Below are 26,606 nucleotides of genomic sequence, written 5' to 3'. Positions count from 1 at the left end.
AGTACAAAATACAGATATAGCTTTCAGCTGCTCTCTGACGTCCAATGTGAGCCGTGTGTCCTGTTTATTTTTCTTCTGTTTAGTGCTCGATGTGGACGGTCAGTGCGTCCACATTTCCTCATGTAGATAAACCACTGATTATCTTGGGAAAGTAAGAAACCTTCAAACAAGTTATTGACCATTAGCACATGAGTATTGTTMGATTAGATTATTGATTTGCAAATCAATATGTGAAACCAATGCCCCAACTGAAGACCTACATGGATGGGATTCACAGGAGGCTGCAGAGGGGAGGACAGTGCATAATAATGGCCGGAATGGAGCGAATGGAATGGCATCAAAAACCTGTATTTGGTACCGTTTCCCTGAATCCTCTCCAGCCATTAGCARGAGCCCATCCTCAAATTAAGGTACCACCAACCTCCTGTGATGGGATTATCACATTGTCAACCATATAACACAATGTTGTTTTGAGAGAAGGGCTTCCAGAACCTCTTCTAGAGGYTGACAGACAGTGTGATAATTCTCATAAGCATTATCTTCCTATTGCCACTGTCAATCATCATCTGAAGAGAACCACAGCCAAATGGCTTGCTTGATTTGAATTAAGCATGTTGTGCTGTATCTTTCACAGTGCTCATGGAAACGTTGCTACGTAACTACAGTCAGATCTCTCTCTGTTGAAGATGTACTCTTCAGATATACATCTGAAAAATACAMATGTGCTAAAATTTAAGCYCTWTTTCGTTTTCTGTACAGCTATTTTTGAAAACATTTTATTTCTATAAGTAATATTTGTATTTAAAAAATCATAATTAAACCCCGAAATTATTCTATCATGATTTTTTAAAATCCCTTTAAAAAGCCCCTTGTTTGAAGCATGTGAATTCTATTCCTATGGGGCTGATCAGTGCATTTTTTCCCTTCTACTTCAGACAGTTATTCCATATGGTTTCTTTGTAACTGTTGGTATCGTGGAGAAATATGCATCTGTAAAGTGGGGAAATGCTGGTGATATAATAAAGCCCCCCCCCCCCCAAAAAAAGGTGATGAAAATATAAGTATTTTGGCCATTAGTTTTGTGGCTGTGATCCATTATACGAATTTATATATTATTTAGGGCAAATACATTTTTTTTTATCAGGATAGGATTCATTGTAAAATGTCAGTTAGCTACAACAGGAGGCAGTGAAGGACCGTATGAAAATAAAAACTTGGTATTCTAGCTACAAGCCTATTTGGTTCTTTATCAAGGTTTGAGCACGTTACTAATTTACATACAAGGTGTGGTGGCCATGGTTTGTGAATTTAGCAAACAGTATAGGCTATAATGTAGGARGACACGGAGCGCGCCACGGATTGGAAATGTAGMCAAAACGCAGGTATTTATTTAATTCTGAAACATGACCGATAGTGAAATTATACTAATAGGTCTGTGTGATATGAAACCTGCTATTCAAAACGTTCTATATCTTGTCCGTTGCACTAGGTAGGACAACCTTTTCCGTGAAGACAGATTTCACGTTTGAGATGCGGAAGGCGTCGACGCAAGGGAGAATGGGGGTTGTAGACGCGCGAGAAAGGGGCAGCTGATGCATTTCAATTGGAATATGGAGCCACATTGGATAAGCAGAAGAAGAATATCGTGAAATTGTAGCGAATGGTCCATTGATTGCTACACTGTGACATTTTAGTCAAAGAACATAACCTCGAGCGCTTTGATCGGGCCGTCTCCCGTGGCATTACCAGATTGAACAGCACCATGGAGACCTCCGCACACACCGGTCATACTCCCAGTGATGGGGATTCTATAGGCTCTAATATGTCCTCTTCGTTGTAACAGTATAGTCAAGTGTACATKATGGAAAATATTAGCCTATAGCCAATAATATACTCAAGCCATGAGTTCATGGAACGTCTTAATTAATTTGAGATTCAAATCTTCGTCATCACGGGGTTCCCTTTCAGGCAAGTAAAACCTTCTGCAATATCATTTTGTAGAATTACTTTAGAACAAAAACGTGCATTCAAAGTCTTTCCTGACSCAATGCAATTAAGAAATGCAATATGAGATGCCTTCATCAACCCACAGCTGTTTTTGATTAGGCTGTACCAGTCTAATGTGTCCATCTGCAGCATCTATGCAGATGTAGGGTAGGCTACTGCTATTTTAGCCTTTTAAGCTGGGCTTAATTGAATGGGGAGGTGGCCACATGTAGCATGCTCTTTTTTAAATATCATTTTTATAATTATATATCTTCTATTCAACAACCTCACCGCTGCTACTGTAATATTTTTGTAGCCTTCCCACTGTGTTCTTGTCACATGAAAAACCAAAACACCTATTTTGGGTTGTGATTTCTTCTGGTTGTACCTTACATTTTGACATTTCATCATGACACATTGATGAATTCCCATATCATGTTGGACACATWCTAAATTTCAAAAAGATATCAAGATTTTATTCGGAATACTACGTTTGTAGAATTTACTGAGGCACATGTWTGATGGGGGGGCTTTAATGTCCTCGAGCTGTTGCTGCATATGATGATGATATGGAACATACATACATACACTGGGCCCATCAATAGTTTATACAGTTACTACCTAGAGCCTTTACTTGTTGTTCTCAAAAGCTATTTTCATGTAATCTGTCCCTGTTATTGTCTGACTATCCAACATAATTAAATATTTCTTTATTTTCTCAACCTTTAAGATGGTTAATTATGTTATATATATTTATAATTTCAGCTTTAACAGTGGAGTTGTTAGAGACAAGGTCTGTAGGTTGTGCATGTTCCCACACTCATTGACCGGCACTGATATTAACACTATTATAAAAACATTCATGAACAAGGATATCCAGAGTTGCCAYGATCTGAGGTACTTGTCCAAATCTGTTCACCCGGACAGCGCCTCGGGGTAATTCACTGCTGCTGCCGCTTTGGTCTGTCTGGGAACACTGCAGTGTTCTCAGAAAAGGATTTTCTATATTGTTGCAAATGCAGTGATGCTTGGCACTGATCACTTTAGAAGTTATCCTTTTCACATGGTCTTTGAGTTCATTGAGCATGACCATTAGAGGATGTCACAGTACATCCATGAAGTTAAAGAATGGTCTGGAAATCAGTGGGCGGCAGACGGTAAACCTTTTTGAATGCTTGTCTAGGAGTATCGTTTGTGCACACTGTTTTCTTGTAGCCAAAGTTAACTAYAGCTGCAGGTTGGTTTGTCCTTCTTGGTTTGGCCTTCCTCATGTCATTGTTTCATATAAATCAAGTATAATTATTATTCTACTTTTCTATAAAGCATGCTCTGACCTTGTGTACAGTCAATTCCACTTCACAATGTGTGGAAATTGAGTTTTCAGACTCAGGTGAACACAAACATTATAATTGGCTGTTGCGCCAAGGAGACACCATGTCCATGCCATTTATTGGATGTTGAACTGGAACGGACTGACAGGATTTGAGCAGCTGGCTTGATGTTCCATGAATGTAGTTATCAGCTACCAGACATACACTGAGTGTACAAAACACGAAGGACACCTTCCTAATAGGGATGCACGATATATTGGTGAAGATATCGGAGTCGGCCGATATTAGCTTAAAATGCCAACACCGATGTCAAAGCTGATGTGCATACCTATATAACGTAGGTACATGACGTAATGACGCCACGTAAAATGTAGTGCTATACATGCATTCCTAACCTAGCCAACAATGTCTGCTGTGTGGATCGAGCAGTCAACAAGTTGAGCAGTCATTTGAATGAGTAAGAACATTTCAGCGAGACAACTCAAAGGCGAAATCCATTAAAGCCAAGATAATGGAATTCATTGCCCTTGACAATCAACCGTTCTCTGTCGTGGGTGATGTTGGCTCGCCGACTGGTCGAGCACCGGTACACACTAAGTTACCAAGTGTGCTATTTATCAGATGTTGCCCTACCGGAGTTACACAGTAATAGCGTCACTGCMATTAGCTTCATGATTGACATTTGGACCAGCGATATCAGCCCCATGAGCATGCTGAGTCTGAKAGCARAGTGGGTCATCGAGGATTTCGTACTGAGGAAAGTCATATTTCATGCCCATGAATGTGCTGGTTGTCATACCGCTGCTGCCATTTCAATGCATTTGAGAACATGTTTGAAACTTGGAAACATGAACACACCAGCTAGGRCCATTCGAACAACTGACTCAAGAAATAAGCTCATTAACTGCGCCTGCAGCAGACGTGATACCCTCGGTCATGGCATTGAAACGCCTGCTCAACAAAACTGGCGACAGGCTGTGAACAAGCGTTTCGGTGGCATTCTCTCTTCACTGTGTCGCCACCATGCTCGTTGCTATGTACAAGGACCGCTACTTCGATGCAGACAAGAAACAGGGTTTACGTGAAATGTTACATACACAGCTGGACAAGATGGAAATGGACACAGTGCGTACCGAGGAAAAGAGGCCACGGACAGACAGAGCTGAAACTTCACTGCTTGACATGTATGATGAAATCCTGGTTGAGAATGAAACGACTGAACAAATGAACAGGGAAACAGCACAGGAAGTAAGTGAAATAAATAGGTTTTGTTTATGTTTTACTGGTAATGGGGACATACGTAAATGCCAACAAAATAACTTTTTGGTCAGAGTGGTGTGTGTGTGTAACCTTTATTAAATGAGGCAAGTCAGTTAAGAACAAATTCTTATTTACAATGACGGCCTACCCCGGCCAAACCCGGGCGACGCTGGGCCAATTGTGCGCCGCAATATGGGACTCCCAATCACGGGCCGGGATTCGAACCAGGGARTGTAGTGACGCCTCTTGCACTGAGATGCAGTGCCTTAGACCGCTGCATCCATGTATGTGTGTTAACTATTTAACTGTACTAGAATCCTTAAAAGGCCGCAAKATTTTTAAATATCGGTTATCGGTATCGGGTTTTTTTTTTTGCCAAGGAAAATATTGGATATCGGTATTGGCCAAAAATGTCATATRGGTGCACCACTTTTGCCKTCAGAACAGCCTCAATTCTTCAGGGCATGGACTCTACAAGGTGTCGAAAGCGTTTCACAGGGATGCTGGCCAATGTTGACTCCAATGCTTCCCYCAGTTGTGTCAAGTTYCCTGGATGTCCTTTGGGTGGTGGACCATTTTTGATACAAACGGGAAACTGTTGAGRGTGAATAATCCAGAAACATTGCAGTTCTTGACACAAACTGGTGCACCTGGCACCTACTACCATACCCCGTTCAAWGGCACTTAAATCGTTTGTCTTGCCCATTCACCATCTGAATTGCACACATACAGTGCCTTCGGAAAGTATTCAGACCCCTTGACTTTTTCCACATTTTGTTAGTTATAGCCTTATTCTAAAATTGATTCAATCGTTTTTTCCCCTCATCAATCTACACACAATACCCCATAATGAAAAAGCAAAAACAGGTTTTTAGAAATTGTTGCTCATTTATAAAATGTTACATTTACATAAGTATTCAGACCCTTTACTCATTACTTTGCTGAAGCACTTTATGCAGCAATTGCAGCATCAAGTATTCTTGGGTATGACGCTGCAAGCTTTGCGCACCTGTATTTGGGGAGTTTCTCRCATTCTTCTSTGCAGATCCTCTCAAGCTCGGTCAGGTTGGATGGGGAGTGTTGCTGCACAGCTATTTTCAGGCCTCTCCAGAGATGTTCGATTGGGTRCAAGTCTGGGTTTTGGCTGGGCCACTCAAGGATATTCAGAGACTTGTCCCGAAGCCACTCCTCTGTGTTGTCTTGGCTGTGTGCTTAGGGTCATGGTCCTGTTGTAAGGTGAATCTTCACCCCAGTCTGAGGTCCTGAGCGCTCTGGAGCAGGTTTTCATCAAGGATCTCTCTGTACTTTGCTCCGTTCATCTTTCTCTCAAACCTGACTAGTCTCCCAGTCCCTGCCGCTGAAAAAATTCCTCACAGCATGATGCTGCTACCATCATGCTACACTGTAGGGATGGTGCCAGTTTTTCTCCAGACGTGACGCTTGGCATTCTGGCCAAAGAGTTCAATCTTGGTTTCATCAGACCAGAGAATCTTTTTTCACATGGTCTGAGAGTCTATAGGTGCCTTTTGGCAAACACCAAGCGGGCTGTTGTGTGCCTTTTACTGAGGATTYGCTTCTGTCTGGCCACTCTACCATAAAGGCCTGATTGGTGGAGTGCTGCAGAGATGGTTGTCCTTCTTGAAGGTTCTCCCATCTCCACAGAGGAACTCTAGAGCTCTGTCAAAGTGACCATCGGGTTCTTTGTCACCTCCCTGACCAAGGCCCTTCTCCCCCGATTGCTCAGTTTGGCCGTGCGGCCAGCTGTAGGAAGAGTTTTGGTGGTTCTTAACTTCTTCCATTTAAGAATGATGGAGGCCACTGTGTTCTTGGTGACCTTSAATGCTGCAGACATTTTTTGGTACCCTTCCCCAGATCTGTGCTTCGACACAACCCTGTCTCMGAGCTCTACGTACAATTCCTTTCAGCTAATGGCTTTGTTTTTGCTCTGAAATGCACTGTCAACTGTGGAACCTTATATAGACAGGTGTGTGCCTTTCCAAATCATGTCCAATCAATTGAATTTACCACAGCTGGACTCCAATCAAGTTGTAGWAACATCTCAAGGGTGATCAATGGAAACAGGATGCACCTGAGCTCAATTTRGAGTCTCATAGCAAAGGGTCTGAATACTTATGTAAATAAGGTATTTCGGTTTTATTTTTTATAAATGTGCAAACATTTCTAAACATGTTTTTGCTTTGTCATGATGGGCTAGTGTGTGTGTGGATTGAGGAAACATGTATTTAATCCAGTTTAGAATAAGGCTGTAATGTAACAATGTGGAAAGGTCTAGGAGTCCAAATACTTTCTGAATGCACTGTGCCTTAAGAAAAAGGGCCGTGGATCAGAACCTGTCAGTATCTGGTGTGACCACCATTTTTGTCATGTAACCCGACACATCTCCTTTGCATAGAGTTGATCAGGCTGCTGATTGTGTTCTGTGGAATGTTTTCCCACTCTTCAATGGCTGTGCGAAGTTGCTGGTAATTGGTGTCAACTTGAACACGCTGTCGTACACGTCGATCCAGAGCATTTGTCKTTATGGGGTATTGTGTGTAGATGGCTGAGTACATGTTTTTATTATTTTAGAATACTTTCCAAAGGCACTGTACACAATCCATGTCTCAATTGTCTAAAYGCTTAACAATCCTTATTTTAGCCTGTCTCCTCCCTTTTATCTACACCGATTGAAGTGGATTTAACAAGTGACATCAATAAGGGATCATAGCTTTCACCTGGATTCAAATGGTCAGTCTATGTCATGGAAAGAGCAGGTGTCCTTAATGTTTTGTACACTCTGTGTAAAGTAGCCTACACAATAATATTCTTGGGTCCCACCCACACACCGACCCAGACTCAGCTGGATAGGTAAAAGTGCCGAAAGTGTTACCTTGTGTCATTCACATTGTGATGTGTCAATGAGTCTCTGTGTCATCCAACAGCGAGGATTTGAACCAATATAAAGGGCTTGGGGATTAGGACAAAACATTTTCACTGCAAGGATTTGGAATAGATACAGAGATCCCTTCATGTGGGAAAACAGTATAGTAATAATCTCCATGGACATAGGGCCACATTCCATTTTTTATTACATTCTGTTCTACCTTGAACCTACCAGAAATCTAGTAGTAGGAGGAATCACCAGATTGCTTTCACCTATACTGTTGTTTCAGATCTGCCTAGGGTAGCGAGCCATCAAGGGCAGAGTGAAGGGAGCAGGATTTCAAAATGGGAATACTGCGCTGGCCATAGGATTGGCCACCACGTGCTAAGCTGCTCTGGGTCTTGCTGATAAGCATGTTATAATCAGTAGTTCAGAGAGTGAGACGATATCATATTGGAAGGTCACCTGACCCTCCATAATCTCTCCACAGGGTCCAGCTGGTGGCTGGCTGTTCAGGTGCAGCTTGTTGAATGAGACAGAATGACTGTAATAAATCCTGAAGACTGTATTTACAATATCTTTTTTACATCGAAGCCTCACTCACCCCCCAACGAAATGGCTTCCCTCCCTCTGCCTACAGTCGTGGCCAAAAGTTTTGAGAATGTCACAAATATTAATTTCCACAAAGTTTGCTGCTTCAGTGTCTTTAGATATTTTTGTCAGATGTTACTATGGAATACTGAAGTATAATTWCAAGCATGACACTTATGACAAAGGCTTTTATTGACAATTACATGAAGTTGATGCAAAGAGTCAATATTTGCAGTGTTGACCCTTCTTTTTCAAGACCTCTGCAATCTGCCCTGGCATGCTGTCAATTAACTTCTGGGTCACATCCTGACTGATGGCAGCCCATTCTTGCATAATTCTTGCCTTACAAAATACTTTTAAACTGGAAGAACTTGTCCCGATTGGTATTTTTWAATCACTGATGAATGATCTTGAGACTGATTCCCTGACCTGTCAATGTTTTTAATTTGCTGTTTTTGATTTTGTTATACTCTTGTGAATTCTGTTTTTTTTACTAGATTACTTGTAGTTTTTCATGTTGTTTGTCTGTCATTTTTGTAATGACTTGGTGCTGCCTATCTTGGCCAGGACACTCTTGAAAAAAAGATTGTCACGACTTCCGTCGAAGTCGGTCCCTCTCCTAGTTCGGGCGGCATTCGGCGGTCGACGTCACCGGCCTTCTAGCCATCGCCTATCCACTTTTCATTTTCCATTTGTTTTGTTCCTTGTCTTACACACCTGGTATCAATCTCCCAATTACTTGTTCATTATTTAACCCTCTGTTCCCCCATGGTTGTTTGTGAGTGATTGTTTGTTTGTAACACGGTCCGTTATTGTGGGCTCGATTTTATTGTGTTGTATTTGTGAATATTTGAGTAAATTACGTTTATTACTCATATCTGCTGTCCTGCGCCTGACTCCTCTACACCAGCTACACACAGACACTATTACAGAATCACTCACCAACAACCATGGGGGAACAGAGGGTTAAATAATGAACAAGTAATTGGGGGATTGAAGCCAGGTGTGTAAGACAAGGACAAAACAAATGGAAAATGAAAAGTGGATCGGCGATGGCTAGAAGGCCGYTGACGTCGACCACCAAATTAATGCCCATGATTTTGGAATGAGATGTTCGACAAGCAGGTGTCCACATACTTTTGGTCATGTAGTGTATCTCTTGCAAACGCAACAGGAATCAGGGACGTTTAGAGGGGTACGCAAATGAAAATGACAATAAAATGAACTAAACGGAAAACATATTCTCGGCCAAAATGCATATGGTAAGATATGCATTTCAAACTCTGCATTTTCAATTGAAGTTCCTTCCCAGGTGTGGACATTTCCTGTTATATTGTTAACTTTCTATCCCCCACCCCTTGTGTTATGCTAATGGTTTAGTCTCCATAACTGTCCTCCAGGAATACTGCATACTTACTATACTATTATTATCGGAAGTCAAGTCAGGAAAGTTACACAAATGAACATAGAGAAAATGTGGCAGAGCTAAAGAAGAGAGCAGGTAAATTCAATATATATTTTTGATACAGCTTACTTATAAGAGAGATCTCTTCTAAAAAAAAAAGGGATGCTGGTCCGTTTAAYAAAATACAATTGGTTAGTTATTATTAAATTCTGATGCTGAGTATATATATTTATGGTATATCTGTTGAGGTGAGTTTGTGTGTCATTTGACAATTCATGACAGGAGCAGGCAGCAYCTGTGTAAACAATGGTTGTAGCCACCACCAGGATTGAGTGTGTCACRGATGGTATATCTGCACTGGAGCCGAGGACACATTTCAGCTGCTCTTCTTTGAGTCTCTGCTAGTAGCATCAAKATCATAATGGTATCAAAGCATTGGGTTCCTATAAATCAGAAACAATTTCCATTTGGCAAAGATATAGTAGCCCACATCACAGTATTCAAAGTAGTATGCACGAAAATATGCAAATGAATACGTATTTGGACAATCCATGCTACAGAAGAAAGCCATTTTGGTATCTTTAAATGGGCTGGAATGACGCATTGTTTACTGAGCTGTGWTGGATTTTTGCCTGCCCTGCAGTGGTGGGGCTATACGGCCTGTGAATATTATCATATAATAGGCTAAGCTTGTAAAGATATGTGGTGTTGTGAGGGTGGACATTATAGAACAGAAAGAGAGGCCTGCCCTGCAGCATTGACTATGCGCCCCCCCTGGACTTGAATATTAAACTCCTGGCTGATTTGCATTTTGCATGCGTGTGATGCGAGCTGCACAGGGGCTGCCTGCCTGCGCTCACAGCTCATGTTTTAATCAGCGTGTTTCTCTCCACAGCTCATCTGTATCACGATAACCATTGTCTCACTCCTAGCATATTCTGGCTYGGTCTCCCAAGTGTCCATCTCGTTCTTATACTGTCAATAGTCACTCRCTCTTGTTTCTCTGATCATCCCACTCATCTCACTGTCTCTTACCTCATTTGGTCTGACTGATGATTTTCCTCTAAACCTTCTTTCTTTCCCGTAGGATTCACTCAGGAATGTGAGTTTAGTGCTGAGTTATTGTACCTGTGTCTCTGAACACATCTGACCTCCAGATGTGCCAGTAGTTACCTCTGACTCACACCATGGGATCAGCAGTCCTTTCAGGTGTGCTTTATTTGGTTCTAGGTTCAAAAGGCAGTAAATCCAGAACAGTAAGATAGGAGTGCTGTTGTATTTTACCAGCTCACCCGCTCCTCATCCCTCTCATGCCATGTTTCCCTTGATTATTTATGAACGTACCTTCATTATTTATGAACTTTCTAAACTGATTGTGGAAAGTAAAGKTCTAGCTGCTCACACTGCCTTTCTGTGCTGTGTATTATTTGGTTTGTGTGGAAGAAAACATTCCTAGATGACGTGCCTGCCTTATGGCTCCAGGCATCAACTSACCACTTCCATCCAAGAGGACACCCAACGGTTCCTGTTGGGAGTGGACACCCAACTGTTCCTGTCTGTCTCGCCATTTTTCCTATCAATCTCTGTCTTGCCCCTTTTCCCCATGTTTTTAGACTGTTGAATGGTACATTATTAATAATTTTGGTCGAAGTTTGGTACACCACCTCCCTCTGGTCAATAACATGATGTCCTCTTCAGTGCAGATTAAGTTAAATGAAGAATAATCAATTGACTAGGACTGGAGTGGATTCATGTGATGGGTTGGGTCAGACTATCAGTGTCAATGGACAGTGAATCATTACTGTGTCAGTTGTTTGTTTAAGAGGCTCCTCTGTGTCTATCAATGTGAAGTCACAAGGGGAATTTCACACTAGTACGTGCAAACAGGACCGTCTCAACTCCAGGACTGAACCCCATGTTAAATGTGTGAGGTATTTGAAGCATGCATCTCCCATATAGTATGACTGAGGTGGTAGATACATGTTKTTTTTTTACGATGATAATATGGTGCCGTTCTCTGTACACATCTTAAAAATGTTCCAACCTTAGTCTTAGCCCTTGAGGCATTCTGTGTTGTTGATGGTGTTTTGCTCAGGAAAGAAGGATTTGGTTATTTAGTAGACTGCAAGGAGCTGCCTGTTCTTTATGACTAAGATTCTGGAGTGAGAYATGCTCTGGCACTGAATAGTATCACTATTGTTTGTTCTCTATGCAGCGTAAGGGAATAAGGCCTGATTTGGAACAAGCTTGCATGGAATTTTGAATAATACCACAAAGAAAAATGACAGGCTACCCCTGACTTCTTTAGACTGAGATGAGCAACCTCCTGCTTTGGCCATTGCTGGCAGGCTTTAAAGTCCAGGCAGTAGATTACGGACCTTATCTGATGTTTATTTAGTTGGTGCTGTATATGAACTAATATACATCAGTGGCGGTCGGTGCCATTTAGAGGATTACATTTTTTTTTATTACAACATATTGGATAACTGTCATTCATATTCCATTCACCCAGCTCAATGTAACATCGATAGGTTTAGGCTACCAGATGATGCTAGAATGTTCCCTGTACACATCATGAGGTTGTGACAACCTAGCCTATGAATAAAAGTTGACAACGTACAGTTGTCAACTCAAAAGCTGAGTTTAAATGTTTCACAATTCCTGACATTTAATCCTAGTAAAAATTGCCTGATTTAGGTCAGTTAGGATCACCACTTTATTTTAAGAATGTGAAATGTCAGAATAACAGTAGAGAGAATGATTTATTTGAGCTTTTATTTGCTTTATGCACGGATTCCAGTGGGTCAGAAGTTTATATACACTCAATTAGTATTTGGTAGCATTGCCTTTAAATTGTTTAACTTGGGTCAAACGTTCCGGGTAGCCTTCCACAAGCTTCCCACAATGAGTTGGGTGAATTTTGGCCCATTCTCTTGACAGAGATTGTGAACTGAGTCAGGTTGTAGGCCTCCTTGCTCGCACATGCTTTTTCAGTTCTGCCCACAATTTTCTATGGGATTGGGTCAGGGCTTTATGATGGCCACTGCAATACCTTGACTTTATTGTCCTGAAGCCATTTTGCCACAACTTTGGAAGTATGCTTGGGGTCATTGTCCATTTGGAAGACCCATTTGCGACCAAGCTTTAACTTCCTGACTGTGTCTTGAGATGTTGCTTCAATATACCCACATACTGTCACGACTTCCGCCAAAGTTGGCTCCCCTGCCTGTTCGGGCGGTGCTTGGCGCCGTCGTCACCGTCCTACTAGCCGCCACCGATCCTTTTTCGTTTGTCTGTTTGTTTTGTCTGATTAGTTGCACCTGTGGTTTTTTTGGTTTCGAAATGAGCTTCCCTATTTTAGGAGTTTGACCCGCCCTTGTTTTGTGCGGGATTGTCTTTTGGTTACGTGCGTTTGTTTTGGGTTTTGCAAGTGTTTCTCTGCGCCTGTATGTTCGGGCTTATCATTTTTGTGTAATAGTAAAAGGAATATTTTTCCCAAGCGGCTCTCTCTCTGCGTCTGATTCTTTCACCACCTACGTCCCCCGTGACACACTACCCAAAGCACCCCCACAACATGATGCTGGCATCCGTGCTTCACGGTTGGGATGGTGTTTCTTCGGCTTGCAAGCCTCCCCTTTTTTCTCCAAAATATACGATGGTCATTATGACCAAACAGTTTCTATTTTTGTTTCATCAGACATTTCTCTAAAAAGTACGATCTTTTATCCCCATTTGCATTTGCAAACCGTAGTCTGGCTTTTTATGGTAGTTTTGGAGCAGTGGCTTCTTCCTTGCTGAGCGGCCTTTCAGGTTATGTCGATATAGGACTCATTTTACTGTGGATATAGATACTTTTGTACCTGTTTCTTCAGCATCTTCACAAGGTCCTTCGCTGTTGTTCTGGGATTGATTTGCACTTTTCGCACCAAAGTACGTTCATCTTAAGAGACAGAACCGTCTCCTTCCTGAGCGGTATGACTGCTGCATGGTCCATGGTGTTTATACTTGCGTACTATTGTTTGTACAGATGAACGTGGTACTTCAGGCATTTGTAAATTGCTCCAAGGATGAACCAGACTTGTGGAGGTCTACAATTTTTTTTCTGAGGTCTTGGCTGATTTATTTGGATTTCCCATGATGTCAAGCAAGAGCACTGAGTTTGAAGATAGGCAGGAAATACATCCACAGGTACACCTCCAATTGACTCAAATGATGTCAATTAGCCTATCAGAAGCTTCTAAAGCCATGATATCATTTTCTGGAATTTTACAAGATGTTTAAAGGCACAGTCAACTTAGTGTAAACTTCTGACCCACTGGAATTGTGATACAGTGAATTATAAGTGAAATAAGCTGTATGTAAACAATTGTTGGAAAATTACTTGCGTCATGCACAAAGTAGATGTCTTGACGACTTGCCAAATCTAATAGTTTGCTAACAAGAAATGTGTGAAGTGGTTGAAAAATTACTTTTAATGACTCCAACCTAAGTGTATGTAKATTTCCGACTTCAACTGTAGGTGCACAGGTCGAGAGAATTTTGATTAACCAAGGTGACAGACAGTGACACATTCACACTCTTGCCTGCATCTAGTTGATCTAGGGTGTAATCACTAGTCCAACAGTTGTAAACGAGAGTTTCTATTGGAGAAATTCAAGTATTTTTATCCCGGTTTCATTCCGTTTGCTTCCGTTTAAGAAACGGTTTTCAACAGAATCGGCGCAATGAACACACCCTTGATCACACGCAAACACAGTTCACTTTCATAGTAGACACATACAAGTAGCTCGTTGTATATATCGTTCCTTCTCGCATCGATTTACTCGCTGTCCTCCTCTCACCTTTTCTCTTCGCTTGTGGACTTCAGTGCACAACACATCAGCTGTCTGTGACCAGGTGAAACAACTTTTCCAAGCCAAACCTTCATATCATGACCACTAACCGCTACACAGCCTACATCATTGTCACGTCATAGTCAACATAGCTACTAGAACTAACGCGTTAGTAAACCCGTTACAATCATGCAGTACTGTGTACAGTCAGCAGCAAGCAMTTAAACAGTTACACCGGCGYGCCCCAGTGGCAATAAATTAATAAAACCAAAAGCTTACATTGACTTGGAAGAGTTCCAGTGTTGGACAGCCATAGTCAGCTACAGCTAACTAACATGTCATCCCTCTCTGTTTGAGCCAGGTGTTTGTGTAGGCTAAACTAGCTAMCTAAGTAAGTGAAAGTWAAAAAWATATATACTACGAAATATAGCAAGCTCTCTCTCGCTTCTCCTTAATTTGTTCAAAACTGTTCAACTATTGTCTTTCTCTTTGAGTCAACTACTCACCACATGTTATGCACTGCAGTGCTAGCTAGCTGTAGCTTATGCTTTCAGTACTAGATTAATTATCTGATCCTTTGATTAGGTGGACAACATGTCAGTTAATTCTGCAAGAGCTCTGATAGGTTGGAGGATGTCCTCTGGAAGTTGTCATAATTACTGTGTAAGTCTATGGAAGGGGGTGAGAACCATGAGTCTCCTAGGTTTTGTATTGAAGTCAATGTACCCAGAGGAGGACGGAAACTAGCTGTCCTCCGGCTACAACGTGGTAGCTACCCTACAGAGTGCGGCTGAGGCTACTGTAGATCTGCATTGCAAAACATTGTGTTTTAATCAATTATTTGGTGACGTGAAAATATTCAGTAGAGTCTATCTAAAAAGGAGAACTTTAATGTTTTACTATTTTTATTTTTCACTGAGGAGGATGGTCTCCACTCATATATATACAGAACAAAAATATAAATGCAACATGCAAAAATTTCAATGATTTTCCTGAGTTACAGTTCATACAAGGAAATCAATCAATTGAAATAAATTAATTAGACCCAAATCTATGGATTTCACATGATTGGGCAGGGGCACAGCCATGGGTGGGCTTGGGAAGGTATAGGCCCACCCACTTGGGGAGACAGTTTTTCCACACAAAAGGGCTTTATTACAGACAGAAATACTCCTCAGTTTCATCAGCTGTTCGGGTGGCTGGTCTCAGATTATCCCGCAGGGGAAGAAGCCGGATGTGGAGYTCTTGGGCTGGCATGGTTACACGTGGTCTGCGGTTGTGAGGCCGGTTGGACGTACTGACAAATTCTCTAAAACTGCGTTGGAAGCAGATTACAGTAGAAAAATGAACATTAAATTCTATGGCATCAGCTCTAGTGGACATTCCTGCAATCCACATGCCAATTGCATGCTCCCTCAAAACTTGAGACATCTGTGGCATTGTGTTGTGTGACAAAATTGCACATTTTAGAGTGGCATTTTATTTTTTACCTTTATTTAACCAGGTAGGCCAGTTGAGAACAAGTTCTCGTTTACAACTGCGACCTGGCCAAGATAAAGCAAAGCAGTGTGAGACAAACAGCACAGAGTTACATATGGGATAAASAAACGTACAGTCAATAACACAATAGAAAAGTCTATATACAGTGTGTGCAAAGGTAGTAAGATTAGGGAGGTAAGGCAATAAATAGGCCATAGTGGCGAAATAATTACAATTTAACAATCAACACTGGAGTGGTAGATGTGCAGAAGATGAATGTGCAAGTAGAGATACTGGGGTGCAAAGGAGCAAAAAATAAATAACAATATGGGAATGAGGTAGTTGGGTGGGCTATGTACAGGTGCAATGATCGGTAAGTTGCTCTGACAGCTGAAGCTTAAAGTTAGTGAGGGAGATATAAGACTCCAGCTTCAGTGATTTTTGCAATTTGTTCCTGTCATTGGCAACAGAGAACTGGAAGGAAAGGCGGCCAAAGGAGGAGTTGGCTTTGGGGATGACCAGTGAAATATACCTGTTGGAGCGCGTGCTACGGGTGGGTGCTGCTATGGTGACCAGTGAGCTGAGATAAGGCGGGGCTTTACCAAGCAAAGACTTATAGATGACCTGGAACCAGTGGGTTTGGCGACGAATATGAAATGAGGGCCAGCCAACGAGAGCATACAGGTCTCAGTGGTGGGTAGTATATGTGGCTTTGGTGACAAAATGGATGGCACTGACTACATCCATTTGCTGAGTAGAGTGTTGGAGGCTATTTTGTAATTACATCGCCGAAGTCAAGGATCGGCAGGATAGTCAGTTTTACGAGGGTATGTTTGGCAGCATGAGTGAAGGATGCTTTGTTGCGAATAGGAAGCCGATTCTAGATTTAATTTTGGATTGGAGATGCTTAGTGTGAGTCTGGAAGGAGAGTTTACAGTCTAATCAGACACCTAGGTATTTGTAGTTGTCCACATATTCTAAGTCAGAACCGTCCAGAGTAGTGATGCTAGACGGGCGGGCGGGTGCGGGCAGCGATCGGTTGAAGAGCATGCATTTAGTTTTACTTACATTTGAGAGCAGTTGGAGCCCATGGAAGGAGTGTTGTATGGCATTGAAGCTCATCTGGAGGTTTGTTAACACAGTGTCCAAAGAAGAGCCAGATGTATACAGAATTATTGTCCCCAGCACAAGGTGCACCTGTGTAATGATCATGCTCTTTATTTAACTTCTTGATATGCCACACTTGTCAGGTGGATGGATTATCTTGGCTAGGAAGAAATGCTCACTAACTGGGATGTAACCAAATTTGTGGACAGAATGAGAGAATTTAACTTTTTGTGTTTTTGATCTGGGATCTACATGTTGCGTTTATATTTTGTTCAGTATACATGSGTTCTAACTTGAAAATTATTTGTTAGTTTACAAATTGTACAATTTATGCTCCCTGCATATAAAAACCATTATAGACTGCCGGAAAACCCCGAASGCAAGATTGTAATTTCTATGACTCAAACGGTGGAGGAACATGTTGCCTGTACATGGTAAACTGGGGCGCACCAAGTGGAACTTCATTTTTTTGTATGTAAAATGGCTCTGAGGATTTTCAACAATATTCACAACATATTGATACAATTACAATCTTTATAGAATAAAAATATAATTTCAATAATTAAATGTGTAAAAACATATTTGAGTGAACATCAGAAAGCCAGCTGCAGATGAAACAGAACGTGAATTCTCCTCTGTCTCTCTAAGGGTTTAGCTTGCAGCCATCACTGTTTAACTGGCTAGGTTTAAGGATATTTACTAGCCCATACCAGTGATAAACTTAGCTATGTTATCGACATATGGTAGTACACAAACAAAATCTAGCTCACTTATTTTGTCAGCTAGAAAGAAAGACAAAAAGTCATCCAGAAATGGAGTAAGAGGATAGCAAGCTAAAAGTAATKTGCTGCCTCTTCAACAAGAAACAACTGTGACTACATTGATCCTAAGATCCAAAAATAAACTTTCCCATGGACCYAAATCRATCCCWCAAAAGAAAACATGGCTCRGGGGCTTATCTGAAGTGACACCTGACACCTGATCCGCGGTCCGAGCCATGGCCAAAGCATAGCATTTCAGTTTAGCCCGCACTCAGCAGGCCGTATAGAAAACTCCCCCAGAGCCACAGAGTGACGAATTACCGCAACACAGCAGKCCCCCAAAAGACCTTAAACGACTCTTTCCCATAGTAKAAGCCTATCTATGACAGCAWCAGCAGTTAGATGGCAGACATTTACATGTGCGTAGTTTTATCAGTGTTTAGATAAAAGATGTCAGCTAAATGCGGTAGCTCTATGGCTAGCTAACGTTAGCATAGAGGTAGSATGCTAGCTTGCTCTTTCAATTACCTGGTTCACTTCCATGCCAGTGATCATACTTGCGGTCTCTGCTGGTGTTGCTAGCTGTCTGAGATGCTTAAGAAGCAACATTAATGGTAGGTGCAGCATCCACTTTGAGAAGCACATTTTTGCTGAAGCCCTCCTTCCATTGTTGATTGCCATGGAAGTTCTCGGATGAAATGTGCCCGCAGATTGACGAGTAGACGCCCAATTCGCCCGCCTAACATTCACAAATTTATCCCACTTTTTAGAAGTTTTTCATTRACCGAGTGATGCTGACTGCAGAGCGTTGTGGGATTGTTTCTGAAGTTTGATTTAGAGAACCTCAAACCCACCTTCTGGAACAACATTACAARATTATAACAATTCATTTAAGAGTTTGTCATTTGAGAACGTTTTATTGGGGTGCTCTAAATTACTATTATATGTGTTTCTGGCATTGGAAAATAGGTGCTAGACTGCCTTTAAAGGTTCTGTTGAGATGTCAGCTAAATATCTTGAAGCAATGTTTCCAAAATGATGAATCAGGACCCACTTGTGGGATGTGTTCCTGGGTTTCTGACTAGAAATGTTGTTTTTGAGTTATTGGGTGAGTCACAAGAAAATCCTGAAGGTTCAGCTCACAACACAAACAAGTTTGGGAGCCACTGTTTTAGAGAACATGTGGAGAATGCTGTCACTTGAAATAAACTGTTGGGTGTAAGTTGTCTTCACTGAATGTGTGCAACTGTGCATAAACAGAGCAGGTTGTGTCTTACTTTCAGTGCAAAGTTATTGCTGTTACTTTTGGTTCATTATTTTATATTGTGTTGGTTACCTTTGGAAATTGAGACATGAAACACAGTTTAGGTTTCRCTCCATCTGTTCTTCTCCATACGTTATTAATTCTGTTTCACTCTCACTCCTCTTCAAAGACATGATTGTCAGAGCTAAGAGATACATTTTATGCAGGCAGGCCTACGATCGCAGCACAGCAGTGCTAAAACAGTTGTTTACCATGCCCTCGTGTACAATTGCTTTAATATTATTTATTATGTTGGCACAGTCTACACTATCATGTTAAATACTTAAGTTATTAAATTTTTGAATCACTCTATTAAGCACACTTTTGAATTAACCTGTTAACATGAAGCCATCCTATGCCACCAAGCATACATTTTATATAATGCAAATACGATGGGCATAGACAGGCTAGGCCTGATAGTCTATCATTGAAACAACACACACGGTTCTTATTCTATATTAACTGTAGGCCTATTTGTTTTTAGTCACATTTAGTCACATTTAGTCACAAAAATTGAAACTCTCTGCCTCTCTGTTACAGGATTTAGCATTAGACACCTGAAAAGAGTCACAGAGGCTCCCCCCACTGGCGGTGGCTGGGATCACTTTACTGTTTTTTACTAGTGGAAGACACACATTCTTACTGGTTTAACAAAAATAGATGGCTAACCAAACTACTGGAGAACACATGCTTGAAGTTGCTAGGTAAGATGAATGTATTTAAACCAACCTGTGCTCTAGGCCTACATTATTTGTCCCATTTCTATTAGGTAATCACAGTGCTCTCTCTCAACAGGTGAGGTTTTGATTGGCTGAGGTTTGAGAAGCAAGACCTCACAAATCAGACCACATGGAGGTCAAAGGGCGCCTAATCACATCCATGGGTGTGGGGGCTCCAGGTGAGTTTTACACCTCCACAAAGAGATTTGGGGGTACTTACTAATCTCTTGTGGACAGACGCATGTAACATAAGATGGTATRGTAGCATCTGTCAACAGCCTGTGGGATGTAACGACTAACAACAAACTTTGTTCCGGTGCACAGATTTTTCCGTCACTGATCATTCGGACAAATCCCAATTTCGCAGGTGTTCACATCTTTCGGGGAGGGGACAATTTGGTCCACAGACTTGCCGGAACTTGCAGAGACAGGGGGGTGGAACTACCGCCCTGCTTRCGCTCCTCGTTCTAGTATCTTTTCTAACACATCTGCCCCCAGAATTTAATTGATAATCTGATGCAATTACACAATATTTTAAGTACTCAGTAATACTGTAATTACCTAGTAACACCATTGTTGCTACAAAGTAATTGTATAAATGGTTGTTGTCTTAGCTGCATGTGTTGATGTGTGTGTTGGTGTGCAGATCAGGACAGCAAGCTGCAAGCTGAACGCATCTCCGCACTGCAGGAGAGAAAGCAACTCCTGGAGGACCTCCTCAGCAGCCGAGTGGGAGAGCTGAGACAAGTGTGTCTGCTGGAGGCGGTCAGTTCCTCTCTCCTACCTTTTAACCATTGTAGGTCTCAAGGCAAGTTAGAGGGAATGGCTCCAATCACCCAAGCCATGATATAGAGACGTGTGCTTTATCAGATTATTGAAAAGCATAAACCAACTTTGGGTTTGTTTTCTGTATCTGACTCAGTACGGAGTAGCTCTAAAGCCCTGTAAACCTCAACCACCTGAAATTGTAAATCAGGCTCACTGAGTTTGGCTACAGATGAAAGAACAACATTTGGCAACTTTTGTTACATAGCGAAGTTTAAAGCTTTCCCCTTCCAGAGCTGCATGAGTCAAGAATATGTAGCGACAGCATATCAATGTTAGCCTGATTTCTCCAGAGGCAGAGCCAGACATACCAGGCAGCAGCTCCAGCTTTTCACTCACAGCTGTTTCACACATCCCCKTGCTTTTGGTTTGAAATTGAACACAGATGTGTCTCAGCTTCTCTCTAGAATAAGATTATTAATGCATGGAAACGCTCTCTATATACTCTCTATATACAGTACTTTTGATTTGGTGGTCGGATGTACCACCATTCAAATGATACTATTCTTGACCAACATAGTTTAATCTTCATTGGACTATTATCACATTAGTTCTAGCACATGTATTCCAGCGCAACAATCAACAATTTTAAGATACAAAGACCGGAGACTGTAACAGTATATGTATCAGTGTTTATTACATTTGTTTCTATTGCTCAATTATATAACTATATTATATAACAGACAGTATGACATTTGACTTGGCATTGGCTACATGAAAACAGTGTTCGCTTTTTAATCTAACTAGGCTAATTCTGTGGCATGTATTTTGTCTGCAGGAGCTGACCGGGAAGGTCCCACATGCTTTCCCCCTGGAGACAGGAGAGAGAGCTCCCGTTGTACAGCGCAGGGCTGGCCTGCCACATAACAACACCAAGGGAGAGGTCAGAGGACTTTCTCAAATACTATGACACTGATCACAGAGGTCCTGTATGTCTGTTAATACTGGTTATCAACACATAACTGACTAAGTTATTGCTTTGTGCAGGATGAGACAGGTCAGCGAAGGCAGATGAAAACRATCTTCAGTGGTGCTCTATACAGGCACTCAGAGTCAGACAGGAATGTCCCAAACAGCAAGAGGACCGTTCACCGGGGATGCCACACAGGTAAGGCAGTGCTGTGTACAGCAGAGTTCAAAGACGTGTTAACAGCTATACATACATATCTTGATCAATGTTTCCATGATATCTATCTAGGCCAAACAACTGGGTACTGGGTAGCCCTTTCCTGCAGTCAAATTACCTAGTGGCTTCATTGGTGGAATGTTATTCATATTATTCATAATTTGATAATTAATAAAATAAATACAAATTACTGCCGGAAATCCGGTGTTTCTATGTCAAACGGTTTTGTTATATTTCAATCTTCTGTGATGTACTGTATATAAAGTGTAATATTGGGATGCAAACTCAAAATGTAATACATTTCAACTCTATATCCGACATGGTACAGGTGTCTTCTTGTTTTAAAGCCTATAKCCATGTGTGTCAGGTGTATTTGTTTAAGACTACCAAGAAACTCTCTATGTGACCCTGATTTAGCCCACTGCAGTGAAAGGTTAACCTCATAGAAGTTCACTTTGATATGAGCCAGTTTCCTTTCCTGTCCCCTCCAATGATGTGATGGTATGTGTATTTGGTCTCTACTCCCTGTGATATAAAAGAGGTTGTGTTTGTTTTTCTTGCAGAGGACACGGTGATGTCAGAGAGCACTAGCTCCATGTCAGATTCAACATCCCATGACAATGGTGAGTCAGCCAGAGCTGCAAAAACAATCATAACAACCGAATCTGTTAATGCTAGTGGGTAAAAATCATTGAGCAGTTATCTTTGTCTGTTTCGCCCAAACACTGAAGTCTTGCAAAATATTATCCAAACGTCTAGACAGAGTTTGTTTTCATTGCATTATTCGGTGAGGCTACAGAAAAAGAGAGATTGGATGATTGGTACTGTGCATATTCACAGTTTATAATCAGTTACTAGATGACAGATCACATTTCAGTACCTATCGTAAATATGAGAAGAGTGAAGAATTACATTTGTATTCCTTAAATTCTGAATTATACGGCTGCTGTCTGATTATGGTCATGAAAGAGAATGTTCTGTTTACTGTATTTGCGTGTCGATTGTGAGTTAGAGTGACTCTAGTTAAGACCAAACCCCATATTCTCCCTCCCTTAGAGGAGTCCTCTCCCAGTGTGGCAGCAGACCACCGCTCCATGTCCCAGCCCCGTCTGTCCCTGGGCAGCCCAGACCACCAGGTCTGTAGGAAACTGTCCCCAGTGGAGATATACTATGAAATGAGGACGCGCCGTAACTCTGTGACCAGCTCCATCAGGTATTGTCAGTGTGTGTGTGTGTGTGTGTGTGTGTGTGTGTGTGTGTGTGTGTGTGTGTTGTGTGTGTGTGTGTTGTGGTGTGTGTGTGTGGTGTGTGTACTCGTGTAACGCCACTCCTTCTTTCTTGTGTCTAATTGCTATGAATCATGTCTTTTTCCTAGCCCAAGTCATTCTCTACCAAGGAGTACATCTAATGTTGAAGGCAGAAGTGTTCCTGCTACCCCCCTCATCGCCCGGACTGCCCCAATCAGTGTTCATGTCAGGTAATATTCCTCCTCTGGTCCAGTGCTTCTGCTTAATGCAGCACATCCACTGCTACCCACCCACTATGATGACAGAGAGGCTGACAGAGTAACAGATGAGTGTAGCAGGTAATTAGACTACAGYACATGCCAGCCATGGTAAACATTGCATCAACATTTGCATCAACATTTTATCATCAAAGCTCACAAGATGATTTATTTTGTGAGAAGTCAGATGCTTAGTGCCATAGATACTTATATCATGCTCKCTTTGATATCACACATTCAATCAATGGAATATGAAATGTAAAGATACTGTGTTTACATTAGGACTAACCTATTACAATAAGCTCGTTGCTCTCTTTCTCTCCTTCAGATCGGATGGCTCTGGTGGGATTGCACTAAAGCAGTGGTCTGGCAGCCTGGATGTACCTCATATGGTGCCCTTAACCCAGGAAGGCTCCTCAGAGCGCAGAGGCTGCCCGTACAGCTCCCGTGCCCGGCGGAGCAATAGTTCTGAGGCCTTGCTTGACCGCTCCAGTCTCCCWGAGGACCCAGGCCCCAGGAACGGGATGCCCCCCAAAGGAGGGCCTTACAAAAGCTCTGAGACCCTCACTGATGGCAAGCTGAGGCACATCCACCTGAGCAGTCCTGAGAGGCACTTGGACGGCTCTGTGGAGCAGGGCAACATGCGGCTGTCCATGGGTGGGAGAGGAGAAGCAGGGGGAGGGGGTTACAARGAGCTCCTAATGGATTACATCTGGGGGAAGCAACAGAGGATTCAAGTGCAACACCAGCTGTACCAATCAACAGGTAGAATCTGGCAGGACATTTCCTCTCCTCGATCGTCCACTGCTGCAGTGCCTCCTCAAGCCAACGGCTTCTCCCTATCCCAGGTGCATCTACCCAGTGCTGCCCCACCCTACAGCCCCATGGTGATCCGTGGCTCCCAGGCTGAGCCTCACAGAGTCAAAGTCACGCGGACCAAGTCCTGTGGACCCTTCATCCCCCTGCAGCATGACACCATCCTGCTCTCTGCCTATGAGTCTCCCCACCCTGCCCCAAGCTCCACTACCTCCTCCATTCCCAACCTGCACCCCTACCAGACTGAGCTGTCCGGCCCCTCATTCAATCACAGGCCTCCCCAGTTCTCTCGCCCAACACCTGAGGACTCGACGAGGAGTCTACATAAAGCCCTGGCGCTGGAGGGTCTCAGAGARTGGTACCTGAGGAACGCCCTCGGCTACCCTACTACCACGTCAAAGGGGCATGATGCAGGGGTCTCCCGCCTCTCACACCCTCACCCTTTGGTGCACCAGGCTCAGTCTATACAAGGTGATCCACTCCATAGGTCCCAGATGTCTCAGTCAGCCAGCTTCCATGGCCACCCACTGCATGGAAGGTGAGTATTTCTGTACTTTGTAATGATTGTTGGTAACATTCACACAGGTGCAGATTACGGTACTTTTGAGTGCTGTGATGATTTGTGCCCTCTCTATGGCAGGTCAATGGAGTTCTCACTCTATCAAGAGCCCGTTCATCCTCAGATGCAAGACATGACTCCGAAGGAGCCCAGCGCTGACCCTGGCACGTTGGTCTAATGTAGCTGAATCAGTTTTTAACACATACTTGCACACACTCACACGCACACGCACACATACACGCACACACACACACACACACACAGACACGCACACACAGATCCAAACAATGTAAAAGGAGCTGATATAAGGTGACCTCACAAGCTAAAAAAAACACATTACAACCCAGCAGAAAAAGACTGTAAAGCCGTTCTGAATGCCCTGTTATTCTGTAGCTACCGTATACTGTATTGTATTCTATCGTTGGTCAGACCCAAGCCACATGTAACAAACATCCTCCTTGTTTAACCTAACAAATCTCCCAAGATATAATTTTTTACAGAATATAGTATATGTATTCTAAATTACTATTTTGTATCTTATGAGATATAAAGAATAGATATAGAAGAGTTCATTTATTGCTCATTAGTCTTGTGATTTACAAAAATATGTAATGAACTCAATTGATCTAAAAAGTATTTAGACACCAGTGAATGTGTAAATGTACATGTTTGTAAAGATGAATATATTACATCTGTCTTATCTTTTAATCTGTCCATCAAACATGCATTGGCTTGCTATTTCTCATTTTTGTTAAATGAATGGGGACTTAAATTGCAATATCGTAGACTGAGGAACAGGAGCTGTGGCTCTGTGTTTAAAACAGAACCCTACCTTTAGTAAAAACATGAGTTATTTCTAATAATCTGCAATGCTAACACAAATCCTTTCAAAGCTAAGTCTTCAATCAACAAATGAAAGTAATGCCTGTTGTTGCCAAATTGAGTTGTTTCATGCAATCYAATTTTTCTGCATTTGAGTCCAGCTGCTGAAATGTCATAATAGTAACGTTCAGATAAACACCTGAGGGCTTTTAGTGGTCTAGGACAGTCGTTTAATGAACTTTCTAGTCATTTCCATTCATTCAGTTGRGTAACATGTTTTCCTTCAGAGCACTTTATGAATGTCAAAAGCCTTAACCCCTCAAAAGCAAGTAGAACAGTGGGATGGGACATTTCCCCCAAGAGAGAACACTTGAAAACCAGAAAATGGTTGACAGGGTATCAAGTTTGAGCAAATAAGAAAATGTTTGTGGCKCAATTGGACATTCAAGATCAACAATAAACCACATATTTGGATCTGTATGTATCATGATAATAAGAAAGATTTGACAATAAATTCCTTTTAAAGGGGTCTAACAAGAACAGGGCTAGGGATGGCACTGCTGAATGATGGCATGAGCAGGCCTTATGTCAGAACTGTGCTAGTAGGAGATTCCATTTCCAATGTATCATGTTGTCATACGCTACTCCTAGTGTTGGCACAATGTTATCATAATGATAAAAAATATTTTAAGTCATTAATGCCACCACAATTCAAGAACGACCCTTTTATAAGCTTCCCATGATACGCTACGTGACCAAAACTATGTGGACACCTGCTAGTCGAACGTCTCATTCCAAAATCATGGGCATTAATATATTAATAGATGTTGGAACATTGCTACTGGGACTTTCTCCCGTTCAGCCACAAGTGCATTAGTGAGGTCGGGCACTGAMGTTGGGCAATTAGAKRTGGCTCGCAGTCGGCGTTCCAATTCATCCAAAAGGTGATCGATGGGGTTGACGTCAGGCCTCTGTGCATACCAGTGAAGTTCTTCCACACCAATCTCGACAAACCACTTCTGTATGGACCTCGCTTTGTGCACTAGGGCATTGGCATGTTGAAACAGGAAAGGGCCTTCCCCAAACTGTTGCCACAAAATTGGATGCACAGAATCGTCTAGAATGTCATTGTATGCTGTAGCGTTAACTGGAACTAAGGGGCCTAGCCCAAATCGTGAAAAACAGCCCCAGACCATTATTCCTCCTCCACCAATTTTACAGTTGGCACTATGCATTGGGGCAGGTAGCGTTCTCCTGGCATCCTCTAAAACCCAGATTTGTCTGTCGGACTGCCAG

At 42.1% G+C, this 26,606-nt stretch overlaps 1 protein-coding gene and 1 long non-coding RNA gene across 3 annotated transcripts; one reads left to right on the top strand and one right to left on the bottom strand.

Annotated features, from left to right (window-relative positions):
- The first annotated feature begins 238 nt into the window (after positions 1-238).
- Positions 239-25,465, top strand: LOC111969867 (coiled-coil domain-containing protein 120). Of its 2 annotated transcripts, XM_023996200.2 has the most exons (11): positions 239-1,382; positions 19,480-19,643; positions 19,735-19,837; positions 20,305-20,423; positions 21,262-21,366; positions 21,471-21,591; positions 22,173-22,232; positions 22,666-22,822; positions 22,985-23,086; positions 23,442-24,467; positions 24,570-25,465. In XM_023996200.2, the coding sequence occupies exons 3-11, from the start codon at positions 19,789-19,791 to the stop codon at positions 24,664-24,666; spliced, it is 1,836 nt and encodes a 611-aa protein (XP_023851968.1). In that variant the 5' UTR covers positions 239-1,382; positions 19,480-19,643; positions 19,735-19,788; the 3' UTR covers positions 24,667-25,465. The 2 variants fall into 2 exon arrangements, with proteins under 2 accessions (XP_023851968.1, XP_070301653.1); XM_070445552.1 differs by lacking the exon at positions 19,480-19,643.
- Positions 15,183-19,140, bottom strand: LOC139028339 (uncharacterized). Its single transcript, XR_011480524.1, has 3 exons — positions 18,165-19,140; positions 15,780-15,833; positions 15,183-15,604 (listed from the first exon to the last, which is right to left on the bottom strand). It is a non-coding gene; the product is annotated as an uncharacterized lncRNA (long non-coding RNA).
- Positions 25,466-26,606: the final 1,141 nt, after the last annotated feature.

Source organism: Salvelinus sp. IW2-2015, linkage group LG11 (genome assembly GCF_002910315.2).
Source record: "Salvelinus sp. IW2-2015 linkage group LG11, ASM291031v2, whole genome shotgun sequence".
Lineage (NCBI taxonomy): Eukaryota > Metazoa > Chordata > Actinopteri > Salmoniformes > Salmonidae > Salvelinus > Salvelinus sp. IW2-2015.
The sequence above is the reverse complement of the archived record's forward strand: the minus strand, read 5'-3'. Positions and strand labels throughout refer to the sequence as shown.